At 23.3% G+C, this 14,882-nt stretch overlaps 2 protein-coding genes across 7 annotated transcripts; both read right to left on the reverse strand.

Moving 5' to 3' along the window:
* Nucleotides 1-610: 610 nt before the first annotated feature.
* On the reverse strand, nucleotides 611-5,247 carry Bm2804 (Uncharacterized protein; the record flags this gene model as incomplete). The annotated part of the gene is made up of 8 exons (XM_043080786.1): nucleotides 611-730; nucleotides 1,128-1,256; nucleotides 1,778-1,895; nucleotides 1,990-2,051; nucleotides 2,585-2,695; nucleotides 3,373-3,585; nucleotides 3,864-3,990; nucleotides 5,054-5,247. The coding sequence occupies 8 exons, from the start codon at nucleotides 5,245-5,247 to the stop codon at nucleotides 611-613; spliced, it is 1,074 nt and encodes a 357-aa protein (XP_042936720.1).
* Nucleotides 5,248-10,966: 5,719 nt separating this feature from the next.
* On the reverse strand, nucleotides 10,967-13,393 carry Bm4201 (zgc:92784, putative; the record flags this gene model as incomplete). 6 transcript variants are annotated; one of them, XM_043080788.1, is made up of 8 exons in its annotated part: nucleotides 10,967-11,103; nucleotides 11,327-11,423; nucleotides 11,665-11,752; nucleotides 11,937-12,058; nucleotides 12,282-12,440; nucleotides 12,588-12,713; nucleotides 13,092-13,215; nucleotides 13,365-13,393. In XM_043080788.1, the coding sequence occupies 8 exons, from the start codon at nucleotides 13,391-13,393 to the stop codon at nucleotides 10,967-10,969; spliced, it is 882 nt and encodes a 293-aa protein (XP_042936722.1). The 6 variants fall into 6 exon arrangements, with proteins under 6 accessions (XP_042936722.1, XP_042936721.1, XP_042936723.1 ...); XM_043080787.1 differs by having other exon boundaries at nucleotides 13,086-13,215; XM_043080789.1 differs by lacking the exon at nucleotides 13,365-13,393 and having other exon boundaries at nucleotides 12,282-12,427; nucleotides 12,593-12,713; nucleotides 13,086-13,214.
* Nucleotides 13,394-14,882: the final 1,489 nt, after the last annotated feature.

Below are 14,882 nucleotides of genomic sequence, written 5' to 3' on the forward strand. Positions count from 1 at the left end.
TACCAACATATCATATCAATATCATCTATGAATGAGGAAAAAAAATATGCAAAGCATATTTATGCAAAACCAATGAAATCATTATTTTATTATCATCATCAAAAACTATATAATAAATTAAGAATTAAAAAAAAAAAAAAAAAGAAAGACATGGAGGCGTTATTTTCTGAGCATGATTATCACAAATACACTTATCAAATATACAGAAATTTAATGAGTCTAATGATTTTTTCTCCAAAACTTTTACCATCTTTATGTTTCTTTCTTTTACTTTAATCTTAAAGTAATTACTTTTTCTTTTTGATTTTTATCTTCACATTTTTCATCTTTTCATTATTAGCTAATAGTAATACTTATTATTAGCTAATTATCTGTCAAACATTTTTGCACACATATGAAATATAACAAGACAATTAATGGAAAAAAAAAAAGTTTGTAATCAATAATCATTTATTTTTCCTTCTTCTCTCATTCTCATATCATCTTTTTTTCATTAGCTTTTTTTTAATGGTTTAAAAATCTTTCAACTTTTAAACAACTCATCTCATCATACTACTACAACAGTAACAATAACAATACACAATATACAAACATCATCGATTAATATTTCTTATTCATGATTAATATTCTTACTACTGATACCACTGCCTGTGATAAGATCAGCAACTGTTTCAGCGCAACCCCAACCTAATGTCAAACCATGTCCACCATGACCATAATTATGTACAATCTAAAAAAAAAAAAAAGAATAAAAAATGCTTTAAAAATAAAAAGTAAACAAACAAACAAAACAAAATAAAGGAATTAAGTTATCAAAATAACCATCAAAATTCTAAATTTTAGGATAAATGCACGATCCTAAATTTTTTAGCATAATGATAATTCAATACATGTAGACTAATAATTAAAATAAACAGTAAATTAATTTCTTAAAATGATTACTTCATATTGATTACAAAGTGACAATTTTTTTGTAGAATATATTATCATGAATTAGATGTCATTAAGCTGAATGATTATTATATTTCATATGTCTTCAAGAACTGAATAATAACGATCAAGAAACAACCAATATGCTTATTTAAAACAAACTTTACTTAGCTATTGATGATAATAAAATAACAAACTTTAACAATTTTCTCATTAGAAGTTTCCTTGAATTTTGGAGCTGGGAAACGAATTGTTGTCATTTCCAGTCGAATACCTCCCTTACGACCCGGTCTTAAACCAGACCATTCATTCAAAATAGCTGCACCCTATGAAATGACATTTATTCATCAACTGTTAATTAATTTTGCATTTTTTTTAAATTGGATATTAAACTATAAAGAAATCGATAATTCTGAATCAACAAAACTTAATTTTGTAATTTGTCTTACTACTGTAACTATTATTTTATGGCCTAAATTAAGTACACTAAATTCAACAATATTTTTTTGCCTTAATATATAGTTTAATAATGAGTTACAGTGGATCAGTTAGAGTTAAATGTGACAGACAAAGTAAGTGTATCAAATATGTCAACTAAATTTTCTCATCAGGTAAAGTTAATAGGATATCAGTTACATTTCTCTTCTAAGACTCACATTTACAAAAAAAGAAATGCACAAACTTTAAAATGTGTCTGTATTAATAATTTCAATTTTTTTTTTTAAAAAAAAGGAAAAAAAAAAGCAGAAAAAATGTCACATCTAGAAAATATTTGACGAACTAATTAATGCTTTATTAAATTTCCAATTATTAAAATTTGAATGCCGTTACCACATTTTATACATACTTTAATTGCTGGCTGCAATCGATAGTATCGATTAAGGATATCATTCCGATCAGCAGGTGTAATTTCAAGATCATATCTACCATTTTGCTTCACAGAACCGATAAACACTTTATCTGTACTGAAAAAAAAAATGTATATATATATAAAATGCAATTTTGATATCAGAATAATTTTAAAAAAGATAATAATAAATGAAAAATTAAAAAACTAACGTTGGTATAGAAAATGTATCAAATCTTTTGTACAGGAAATGCTTATGCCATGTTGCATTAACCTTAATTAATAATACATTAAATTTCTGTAATGTAAGATTATTTAGATGAAATAAAAAAAAAAAAAAAAAACGAAGAAAGAAATTTAACAATCATAAATATAGAAGAATATAATTGGATATATCATTAAGTCATTCTATTAAAAAAAATTGATTTTTTTTTTCATAAAAACAGAAAGAGGGAGCATATGACATGAGAACATCCCATTGTTCACACAAATTGTTTATTCAATTATTAAAATTTAATTTTATAACTAAAATATGATATGAGTGTGATAATAATATAACTATAACAGATTTTCAAAATATTTAAGCTAATTAAAAAAAAGAAAAAATGTGATCAAAAGCAAAGTGCAAATCATTTAAAATGACGTACTAAAAATGAAAACTAAAAACGAAATATTTACAAAACAAACTCCTCCGTCAATTCATTATTAGCTCACGTATAATCTTACCATTTCATTTCAAAATGAATTATAAATTAATTTATTTTAAATATGAACTAATTTATTTAGAAATATGCTATCAAATATTACTTCAAATATAATGCCTCGTATTGGAAACATATTCTTATCATCACCATCACCTGCTACTTTACCACCATTTAAACCTGCACAATTCACAATAATATCGAATTCATCAAATAGCTATAAATAATCTAATATTATTTACCTAATTTAAAATAGCATAATATTATTCATTTAATTTAAAATAATACAACATTTATCTAATTTAAAATAATATAATACTATTTAAAAACATTTCTACAGTGTTATTATCATAACATTTTAATCAGTTCAAGATTAAAATAAGATAAAAACCTAATCTTTTAGGAATTATTCTAATGTGCATTATTATTTTTATAAGTATATGATGCTTTGATTATTTTCAACCACATTTCTTAATCATAATAAATAAGGCAAAAATAATTAGTGCTAAAAATAATAAATAATAGAGAAAAATAATACTACACTAAAATAAGTCATATACCATAAAAAGAATGAAAAACTTTGATCATATTATTTAAATTTTAATTAAAATTTTGAATACTATTATTTAGAAAAAAGAATAACTTTAATTTTTTAGTCATAATAAATAAAGTCCTAATAATTACTTGTCTTATTTTAGCTCAGATATCATTTCATCAATACTTTTGTTTTCAAAAACCATCAAATTAAAAAATTTTCAATTTATTTTAATCATTAATTTGATCTAACAATAATAATAATAATAATAATAATAATAATAATAATAATAATAATAATAATAATTGAATATTTAAAATGATTGGTAGTATAAATTAAAAATACAAATGTAAACTTACATCTTTAACTGTATTAATGTGACGTTGTATAAATCGTACACCTTTTGCTAATAACTGCTTCTTCATCCATGGTATATATTTACCACCTTCTGTTGTATATGTTGTAAAATGTATCGCAAAAACACGATCAATTTCACCTTGATTAGCAAATTGTTGCATTTCATTCTCACGAAGATAACGAAAATTGTAAACAATATCACCATAAATTTCATCCTTTAAAATAATTTCAATATAATTTTAGCAAAATTTATTTTGATAAATTTTGACATACTTTAGGAAAAAACAAATAAACATAGAGCACTAATTTGGTTTTAAAAACTCATTAATTTTGATATATTTCAAAAAAAGAAAAAAAAAACAATAATTTTTGATATATTCTTTTAAAAAAAAGCATAATTTTGGTGCAATCTAAAAAATTAAGCATTAATTTTGGCGAATTCCACAAATCAAAAATAAATTTTATAGGAAAAAAAAAAATTAAATTATAGAACTTGTTCAACAAGTTCTGTCAAATTTGTTGATAAAATATATCCGGATAACAAATTAACACCAGAGATTTCACCACCATATTCTCGAAATAATTTAGCATAACGATTAAATGAACGTTTTCCATAAGCTCTGAAAAAGAAAAAAAAAAAAATTAAAAATTAAAAACAAACAAGAAGGAACATAGAAAGTGATGAACTTTTATTTCGAAAAAAACAAATTTATAATTTTTTTTTTTTTAATTGCTAAAAATAGTGAATATAATTCATTATTTAATATACTAACTATAATTTATTAGAAATAATAAAATGATTTAGATAAAGCTTAAAATGAAAATAAACAACGAATGGAATTCAAAATATTTCAATACATGAGATGCATCAAAAGAGTTCGTAAATTATTGAATTGTAAAATCATTTGAAATAGAATTTTACTGCAAGTATTTCTCCCTTTTACTAAAGAATCATATCAGGAATAAAGGAACAAAATCCCTTCTATCAATCTGACATATATATATATTCTACAGATCACAAACTTTAATCTTTTTTCGCTATTTTTCTTTTTTTTTTTTTCTAATTTGTTGTAATATTTTTGATTGCAAATCGATTTAACAAAATAAATAACATCTTACCATTATTTAATAGAAAAAATTCAAAAATTTTTATTAAATCTTTTAAATTTTCACTCAAAATTCACACCTTTCATAGAGATAGGTAAATATTGCATAATTAATTGCAATTGCTTAAACTATTCTAATGATTAGATAAAAGTGAATTTTCTAACTAAATTCGTATGAACATTAAAATTCATTTAAAATACTGTTTATTTATCATCTTCCTTTATTAATGATACGATCGGAACTAGTACTAGTAAAATAAAATAGATTCACCTAATTATCTCAATTATACATAATTCATTAACTATTTCAATGCATTATTATGTAAAGAAAGAAATAAAAAAGAATGAAAACATTCACATTATGCAATAAAAATAGTCATTAATAAATGGAATTAATTAATTGAATAATTTATAATAATAGATAAAAATAAAAGCAAAAAAAAAAAAAACATGGAATGAAAGATATAATAATCAAAGTTTTAAATCAATGGTTATTATTTAAAGATTTTAGTTGAGATATTGAACAATTCTTGCTTTTAAAAAAAAAAAAAAAAAAAGGAATCATATAGTAACAAACCTGTTTTGAAATGTATCAATTCGAAATAAGCCAGCAGGACCAAAACTAACAGTTTGCTCAAATGGCACATTATGAAAGACGGTTATATTAAGACTTGGATCACGTTCAATTAGCGCTAAAGCTGATGATACTCCAGATGAACCTTCACCAATAATTGCCACAGATGTATGATGGCCAATTTCTCGACAATTCATTAGTACTTTAAATAAAAAAAAATTTTTTTTTTATTTTAATTTTATTTTTTGTTATTTCTAATAAATATAACTAATTTTTTTTTTCATTTTCATCAATATTTAATCAATTGCTAGAATTAAACAGTAATTTCATTCAATTTTTCATCAGCTAAAATCTATTTTGCTATTTTACAATTCATTTAGCTTCCATCATTTTGGCGCACTTGTACTTAATATTATAATTACCCTTAAAATATATAAAATGAAGTAATTTCTTGCATTCATATAAAAAAATTGGCCAAATTAATTAAGTTACTCTTTGCTAAATAATATTAATAACTTTTGGATAATTTTTAAAATATTCAAAAAAAAAAAAAATTTCTTTTTTCCTTATTCAGCAAATGTCTCATCAAATATAATAATATTAAGAAAATAAAATAAAATTTACAAAAGAAAAAAGAATTTCACAAACCTATAGTCATTGCAATAAGTAATATCAGCAGATGCATTTTATCAAAATATTCGTAGAAATATAAATGTAAAAGAAAAAAAAAATAAAGAATGCCTTCTTGCTTCCTATCACTCACTAAAGTAAAATAATTTTTAAAAAAAGAAAAAAAAAAAACAGCGAAAATATTCTTATGGACGTAAAAGAAAAGAAAGAAAAAAAAAAAAAAAATTGCTATCAATGCAACAGGTCTTTTCGGTAAGCTTTTATTCGAACTTCATAAAAAAAGAAAAAGAAAAAACCTGTTATAATCATGATAGTTTTAATCTGATTGATTGAGTAAAATTTGAAAAATTTTTTTTATATCACACCAGCAGACAGATTAATCTTGAAAATCAAACAAAAAAAAAAAAAAAATGAACAAATGCTTGTAAGTTATTCATTCATTCAGTTAGCTGAAGCCAAATGCAAAAAATAAAAAATTGGTTTTTGAGAAAAATTTTTGAAACAATTGTCAATCAAGCATAAATTGGAATGTTTTTTTTTTTTTTTTTTGTTATTTCTTGCGTAAATATGAGATTTTAATAAAAAAAAAAACATATATGAAAAAGAAATCAAAAAGAAAAAGATAAGAATGTTTATCACAAAGGTTTAAAAAGAGTCTAAAAGTTACATTAAAATTAAGAATTAAATATTTGATTAAATAATTATCGGAAATGAAGGAAAAATATTTGAAAATAAAATTTTCCATGGTAAAGTGCATTTGATAATTTAATCAGCTAAAGCAAATGTAACGAAACATCCTTTGGGATTGTATATATAACATATAAAGTTAATGTATAAATTTAGATTAAATATATTATTTCAAGAATTTAATAAATATATTACTATAATATTCATCCTGTATGTATTCAGAAGTAAATAACGTATGCATCATGTTTAGATGGATAAATACATTTGGGAATGAATGAAAACTATGAATATTATTAAATATAATTTAAAAATTAATTTAAACAATACGATTGTTTAAATTATTATAAATAAATAAATAAATCATAAAATATGCTATAAACGCGATAAAAATAAGTTTAAATAACCAATTGTAACATTAAATTTAAATTAACTAATATCTGAAGAGAAAAAAAAAGACTTCAAAATCAACTTAAAGATCAATTAAAATGATAGAAGTTTTTTTCATATAAAATTTAATTAAGCATAAGAATTCCGCATTAGATTTAATAAAAATAACAATTATAACAATTAATAATTAATGATAACATATAGTAATAATAACAATAATAAGAATAACAATAGTAATTAATGATAACAATAATTAATAATAAATAATAATTAATATTAATAACAACAGCAAAATAATAATAGAAAATAATATGAGTAATAGCAATATGGTAGTAATTCAAAATAAGGAGAGAGAAAAAATGAAGAAAAACCGGTGAGTTAAGAAAAAAGCTTATTTTCAAATGTTTTAACAAAACATCTGATGAGAAAAAGAAAAACCAGCAAATCAAATAGTAGAAATGGTGATGGATGGTATAGCGGAAATCGAAGTAGAAGTAAAGAGTCGTAGAAGAAGAATGAAAATGGAAGAAGGATGACAAAAAAAAAAAAAAAAAAACGAAAGAAAAGTAAATTCCAAAAATACCGAAAATTTTTACTGATCATTAATAACCATAGTATCATGAATATGGTAGCATGTGTGGTAATGATAATAACTATTTGTCATCACATAACACTAATAATCAATAAAAACAATGGATAATAATTAGTAAGAAAAGTAATAATTAATAATAAAGATAAAAAAAAAAAAATTAATAGTAACAATAAATTTAAAATACAAATAGACACAAAGCAATTTCGAATTTGATTATAAATTTGGAACAAATATATCAATTAATTTATCAAACTGTATAATTGCTATAATTTGCCTCAATTTCAGTGATATCTCGGTACAATTGATATTTAAAATGAATATCTGTAAAATGATCAAGAGCAAGTTATGATAATAAACATAAAATAAAGTGCAATTTAATAAATATTAAAAGAATCATTTTTTATTTATAAATGTGAATCTCACAAAAAGTTAAAAAAAAGAAATGAAAGATTACTTTATAGAAAAATTGCTTTTTCCAATAATATTTTATAGTAATTGAAATGAGCAAGATTAAATATCAGTTATCAGTTATTAAAGATGAAAAAAAGATGAGATAGCAACGGAAGAATTTTTATTATAAAATTTCATTAAACTAAAACAGAAATTTCAGTATGGTATAAAACATTAAAAAATTTTCACCTTTCCGTTCATTTAATCTGTTTTGCTACCATAAAAAATAAAAAAAAATCTCCTAAAATTAAAATCAAACTAATTTTGCTAACAACTTGAAGAAGCATAACTAATTTATGACTTACAGTAATAATAATAACAATAAAACCAATAATAATTAATAATGATAATAACAATAGTAATAAAAAACACCAATAATTGTTATAAAAAAGTGAAGGTAGTAAAGAAACAAAGAAATGGAGTATGTAGAGAAGAGAGATGATAATTAGAATTCAACGAGAAGATGGATCATCGAATGAAACAAATGAAGGAAACAAACAAATAAATTAGGTCTCAACATATAATCGTCGAAATCATTCAGTGACAAATATTCATTCATTTAATGTAAAATATAGAAAATAAAATTTACTAAAAAAAAAAAAAAAAAATGTCTAAACTATTAAGAAATGAAACAAAGAATAGAAGCAATAAAATAAAATCAACCAATTCAAATTAAGGAAAAGAAAAATCACAAAAAAGTCAAAAAAAAAAAACTTATTCATCATTTTTCTCATCATTTCATTTTATTTTTATCTTAATTTCTGTTTAAATCTCGAAGATGAATTTAAATTTTTGGTTAAAAATCCACGAATAATAATCGCGGATCTTTTGTATAATTAATGAGTAGCTAAAATTGAATGGTATTTAAAGAAAGTGAATATAGGATTATACGAAATAGCAAAATGTAAACATTTAGAAGATAGATAAATCTGCCGTATTCAGTGAATTAATTCAATTTGCTTCTAAACCAAATGTCGCATTTTCCATTTCATTTCATTTTGATGATAATGAATAAAGTTCTCATAGATTGGTTGCATTTTTTTTAATAATAAACGAAAATTTTCATAGAATATAAATATCTCCTATGTTTTTCCATAGAATAAGGTAAGTATTTAAAATTTAATTACATTAATAAAATATTGTTTACTCATTACATTAATGCTGATAAAAAGTACAATGAATAAGCAATGATGTAATAGCAAAGAATGAGAGAAAATTTGATTAAATAAATATGTGAACATATAAAAACTATTTAAGTAAGAATAAATCATAAATGGATACTTGAGGAATTAATTTTTGATGTGGAATAAATTAAAAAGCTAAACTATATAAATTTGAGCTATTCACCACAACACTAACGTAATTCGCAAATATAAATATTTGCATAATGAATACTTAAAATTCTCTATGATTTAAAGAAGTAGTACAAAAGTAATCTAACAAATTATAACAAATTATTCAGAAAATAAAAAAAAAAAAAAAACTAATTGCTACATTTTCTCTGTTTTCGTTTTTTTTCCCTTTTTTTTTTTCACTTATCTTATACGAATAAATTGTTATAATTTGTTTGGAAAAATAAAAAAGAATAATATTAATTCAAATAAAAAAAAGAAAAAAACTGTAAATCTTTCTTAATTAGAAAAAACAACCTTCTTATTTTTTATGAAAGAAAATTTATGAAATTTCTTATTGTAAAATTAAGAAAGAATTCAATATGCATGTTAATTGTTTAACTATCCCTTTCATCTTCTTTTTCTCCATTATTTAAGATCCATTTGACATTTAAATATGCTTCTGATTAACAAAAAGATTTTTTTTACCATTTCACTTGAATTACTAACAACTATTATTAATTGATGTATCCCTTTTCTTTTTTTTTGTGTGTACATGTATGTAGGTATGTGTGTATGTGTGTGTGTATGTATTTATGTATGTATGTATGTATACATGTATGCATGTATGCAACTAATTATGTATGCATGTAAAAAGAATTATAAATGAAAGAGTGAAATCTTTGAAACTGGATTAAATGTGTGTGTGTCATTAAAAGATAATAGTTGACAGCATGTTAATCGATATCAACAGATAAAATGATAGAAGAAAAATTCAAGTAATATTTCGAGGGATAAAATTTATCCTAAACAAAAAAAAAAAAAAATTTTTTTTTAAAAAAAAAAAAAAAAAAAAAGATGTGATAAAAAATAAGGGTTTAATATTTTGGTTGCTAGCTGTAAAGATTATAAAAGTATACAATAAGACAATCATATGACTTTACATAATTGTATTATAATTTTGTAAGTTTTAAGCTGTTATGTATAAATAAGCTTTAAAATTTATAGATAAAATATACCTCATTGAATTATGTTTCCATCAGAATTCCCATCCATTACAGTTGACTGAAAATCCTGAAAAACTAATGCTTAGTGCATGACAGTGGTACAGGTATATTTCAATAATAAGTAAATAGTTTGAATTTAAGTATTAATGACTGAAAAGTGTCAAATTACTAATTTAGAAATAAAAAAATGATTTAAGAATTAACACATATTTAAAATTACCTTTCTTGCAGTGTATATTCAAACTGAAACTGAAGTTACATTTGAAATAATTCGTCAATAAGTTATTAGTTATAAGTAGTTTAGTAATTTAGAAATAAATTAAAAGCATAAATCTAATTTCTTTTAACACTATTTTATAGAAGTAGAAAATTTATAGCGTCATATCGTAATTCAAATAAAAAATTTTCCCATAATTTACCATTATTTGTCATTGCAATCAGATTGTGCAAAGCAAGAAATGATCAAAATTTCGACTTTTATTCATTCAATATTATTGCTAATTAGAATCAAACAGGAATAACACGAAGTAAAAATGGAGCAAAATGAGAAGCGATGAATATGTAGTAATTGATATTTCATGTTTACCGCATACTACTAAGAAAATTACTGAACAGGATTCTGATTTTTCAAGATTTTTGAGAAAAAAAAAAGGAAAAAACCCTAGATTTACATCAGAAAAGAATCAGAATCAAGCAATTAAACGGAGTGACAATCAATTAGCTTCCTGACATTAAACAGTTTCACCAAAAAGGAAAAAAAAAAAATCGGCAAAAAAATAAATAAAAAGCGACATCTCATTGCCTATATAAAACGATATGATACATAACAAAATTATATGAAAGGATTTCGGCGAGATCCATAAGGCGGAAAAAGTTTGCCCTTTTCTCTCAATTGATCATATGCTATTTGAATGTGATGTGGCTTCAATGGCTCACCCTCTTCTCCCATCCGTTCGCGAATGTCTAATGCTAAAATATTACCATCTTAAGACTTTGGCTTTTGAAAATTAGAAAGTACACAGATATCAAAGATAAAGATTATAAAACCCAACTAAATTTAGTAAAAAATCCACGAATAATTAAAACGCACATTCAAAACAATGGGAAAAATATTCAAAAAAAAAAAAAAAAAAAGCAATAGAAAAAAAGCAATGGAACAAATATTTTTTCAAAAAAAAAAAAACAATAGAACCTTCTTCGACAAGTTCCCCAGCGAATACTTTGGCAAGTCCCGCGACAGCTATTATAACATTATGTCCAGGTGTGACACCCGTTGCTTGATGAATAAGCTAAACTTTTCCTTTTACTATTTATTACGCAAAATAATTAAAGAAATTTTTTCCAAATTGCTTTCTTTTTATATAAGCGATAAAATTTTTGGATAAAGTAATATTATAAAAAGGGATATTATAAGACCATAGGAATATTATAAATATAAAATTTGAATGAATTCGTGATAATAAAATAAATGAATTAATATTTCTGATAAAAATAAAATTTAATAAAATTTTTGATAGAAGAAAAATGCACTTTTCGAATTGCACTTTTCGGAAAAGATGAACGTCGGAAGCATTCGTAACGTGCCAACTGTTCAGACGAAAAATTAGCTACCAATATCCTACAAATAATCACAAAGAATAATTACTACAGCATGTGGAAGAAAGAGATAGTTGGATCAAAGGTAACCTTACTACCGTGTTTTATTCCTTTTGGAAAATGATGTGCTTGAATCACTTTCTTAAAATCGTTATATGGATCGAAGATTGAGGAATAAAATAAATAAAATTGTTATCTATAATTACTGCATTTTTTGACGCAAGATTTCATCTTGTCTACTTAATTTTCTCGGCTGCAAAGCAGCTTCATTTTGCTCGTCATCGGAATTTTCGGTTTCAGGAGAATTCCCTCTACTCGGTCCTGCTCTCTGCAATTTATGTATCATTGTTGCCACGACTGAAATGACGTGATGATCCAGCTTTGATGAATTTTTTTTTTCTATTTTTCTTTAATATTATTTTCATCTTCCTTCATTTTCTATAACACACTTCATCATCATCTTTCATGCTTTCCGCAATAATAAAAATAAAAATCACTTTGATAAAATATTTTTAACGACATCAAAATAAAGTAGCAATTAGACTACTTACTGATGCATCCTTAATGCCTGTCTTTTCATTATCTCTAACATTTTCTGCAAAATGGACATTCAATCCACTCTTTAAGTTTGATGAACCTGCTGCAGAAGAAGAGGCTAGAGATGAATTCTTCGATACAGCATCCATTGTAGTAAAATCTGCAGGGTCTAACTGAAACGTTAAAATGTATCTTTATTATCAAATGCCTTTTATAATAACTTTATTATTTGCTTTCGATCTAACAACATTTGACTTACTACTCTTCCAAATCCTTTAACATTTCCCTCTCCCCAAAACAGCAATTGTTATAATTCATACTAAACCAAATAGCGGATCGTCCAGTAATTCGATTGCATGAAGAGGTAGCTCTCCCTTGCTAGTTTTAACCGGTATACCATCTGTACCAATATCATTATCAGATTTTCTTTTCACACTCGATGACTGCTAAAAATTTTATACAATAATGAAAAAAAAAAAAAAAAAAAAAAAACATTAAAACCATTTGCTTTGTAGAACAGACAAATATAAAACAAAAAGATAATTGAGGCAATCTGCTACGAGATTTAATAATTATTACAGATTTAATAAATCTCACGTAATATTAATAATGATCTTTTCAAGTATTCAAATCATGACTTCAGGAGATAACTTGTAAATCATCGGTAAATGAAGATTGCTAACTAAATACTTTCTGCAGAAAAATGAAATAGAAATATAAAAACCGTTTTTTTGAGTACAGAAATATATATTAATTATTCATCATTATATGATGCACAAACAGATAATTAATGAATTGAAAAAAATGAAACTAGCCACTTTTACTTCTGATACTGATGCCTCATTTTCGGCGCAACTCTCTTTTGCATCCGACTTTTTCTCCTCATCATTATCATCACTATCGCTCAATTCACCCAAAAGATCAGCAACATCTGCCCAGTCAGCCATTCTGAAAATTCCTTACTCAAAACTGCTTGTTAATTAATGGCAACTTCATCATTTATTTGCTATAAAATAAAAAAAACAAATGTACACCCACAAGTCTTAAGTTGTAAAATTAAAATTTACTTAGATTTTTTGAAACTATTCTATTCATACATCTGTATACGAGAATACCAATGCATCATCAAAATTAATCATCAAACTGCTTACGCTGAAAAATCATTAACAAATGCCACATGCTTGCTAATCAGTGTACCGATAATTAAAAAAAAGAGTTTAAAAAAATTCGATCATAACAAATTCCACATGTCTTTTTATCCCTATTTTTAAACTTATTAAGAAAAGAGATATGCTCGATTATTATTCGTAGCTTTTAATTTCAACAAGTGATCATTTTATGTTTGTTCCAAAAATTCTTCTTATAATCTTTAATTCATTTCATTTTTTTCCTTTTCAAACATACATGAAATAATATTTGTTCATCATAAAACTAAGAAAAAAAGTGTCAAGGTGAGTTTTTGAATTAAAATTTAATGAATTTGCTAAAATAACAACCAATATAAGGGATGAAAAAAATGGGATAAGAAAAATCAGTTATAAAACAAAATCGCATTCTGACGTTAAACCGATGGAAGCATAATTATACAATTTGCGAAATGCAAATTGTTATTTCCTGTAGCTAAGATGGCTTTATGATGGTGGTATAATAGTTTGCTTTGGCGAAGTAAAACAAATATGTAGGAATTAGTTTTTACTTAGAATGGCATAAAGTTAGTTCTTAAATAATTGATTAAAATTTAATACTTTAACTAAATTATTTTGTAAATTAATGCTTACTTTTATTCATTTTTGGATATTTTTAAATATTATTTTTTTTAGCAGTTATATTTTGCAATATTCTATACAATTTAAAATTTCCATTTATAATTTGTAACTTCAATTGCTTTGAAGGAAAATGAAAATGAATTTTACTGCTATCATGTATTATCAATTATTTTATGTATAGCTGTTCTCTTTTTTTTTTTTTTTTTTTTAATTATAATTGATTCAGCATTGGATGTGATGAATTTTAGATTTTGATAATGGATATTGAAAGAAATTTCAATCAAATTTTACATGAAGAGTTGAATTAAGTATATTTTATTATTCATAGAGGAATTAAGTATATATTTTATTATTATTATATTATTCAATTAAGTATATTTACTATTATTCATTTATTATTATTATTATTCATTAACGTTTATTTCCTTCCCGAATTCTTTATTTCATGATTTTAGTCGGATACTATGAATACCAGTACTGCTATTACTACTATTAATTACTATTACAATTAATATTAATGATAATAATGGTAATAGTAATAGTAATAATAATAAATAATAGTAATATCAACGACAAGAACAACAATAATAATAGTAATAGACAATAATAATATAATATTAATAATAATAACAATAACAGTAGCAATAATAGCAATAATAACTTGAATTTATTACAGTATCTTTTCCTTGAATTACAATATCTACATACGATGACCATTTAAACTCAATTTTTTATTAAATTGTGAAAAAAATTTTTGGAGAATTTTTTAAATTCTTTGAATTTTAGCTTTTATCAATTGCATATATAATTAATCTCCATTTTTGTTTTTTCTTCCAGCATATTATTCAA

The sequence above is a fragment of the Brugia malayi genome, assembly GCF_000002995.4.
Source record: "Brugia malayi strain FR3 genome assembly, contig: Bm_v4_Chr3_scaffold_001, whole genome shotgun sequence".
Taxonomy (NCBI): Eukaryota; Metazoa; Nematoda; class Chromadorea; order Rhabditida; family Onchocercidae; genus Brugia; species Brugia malayi.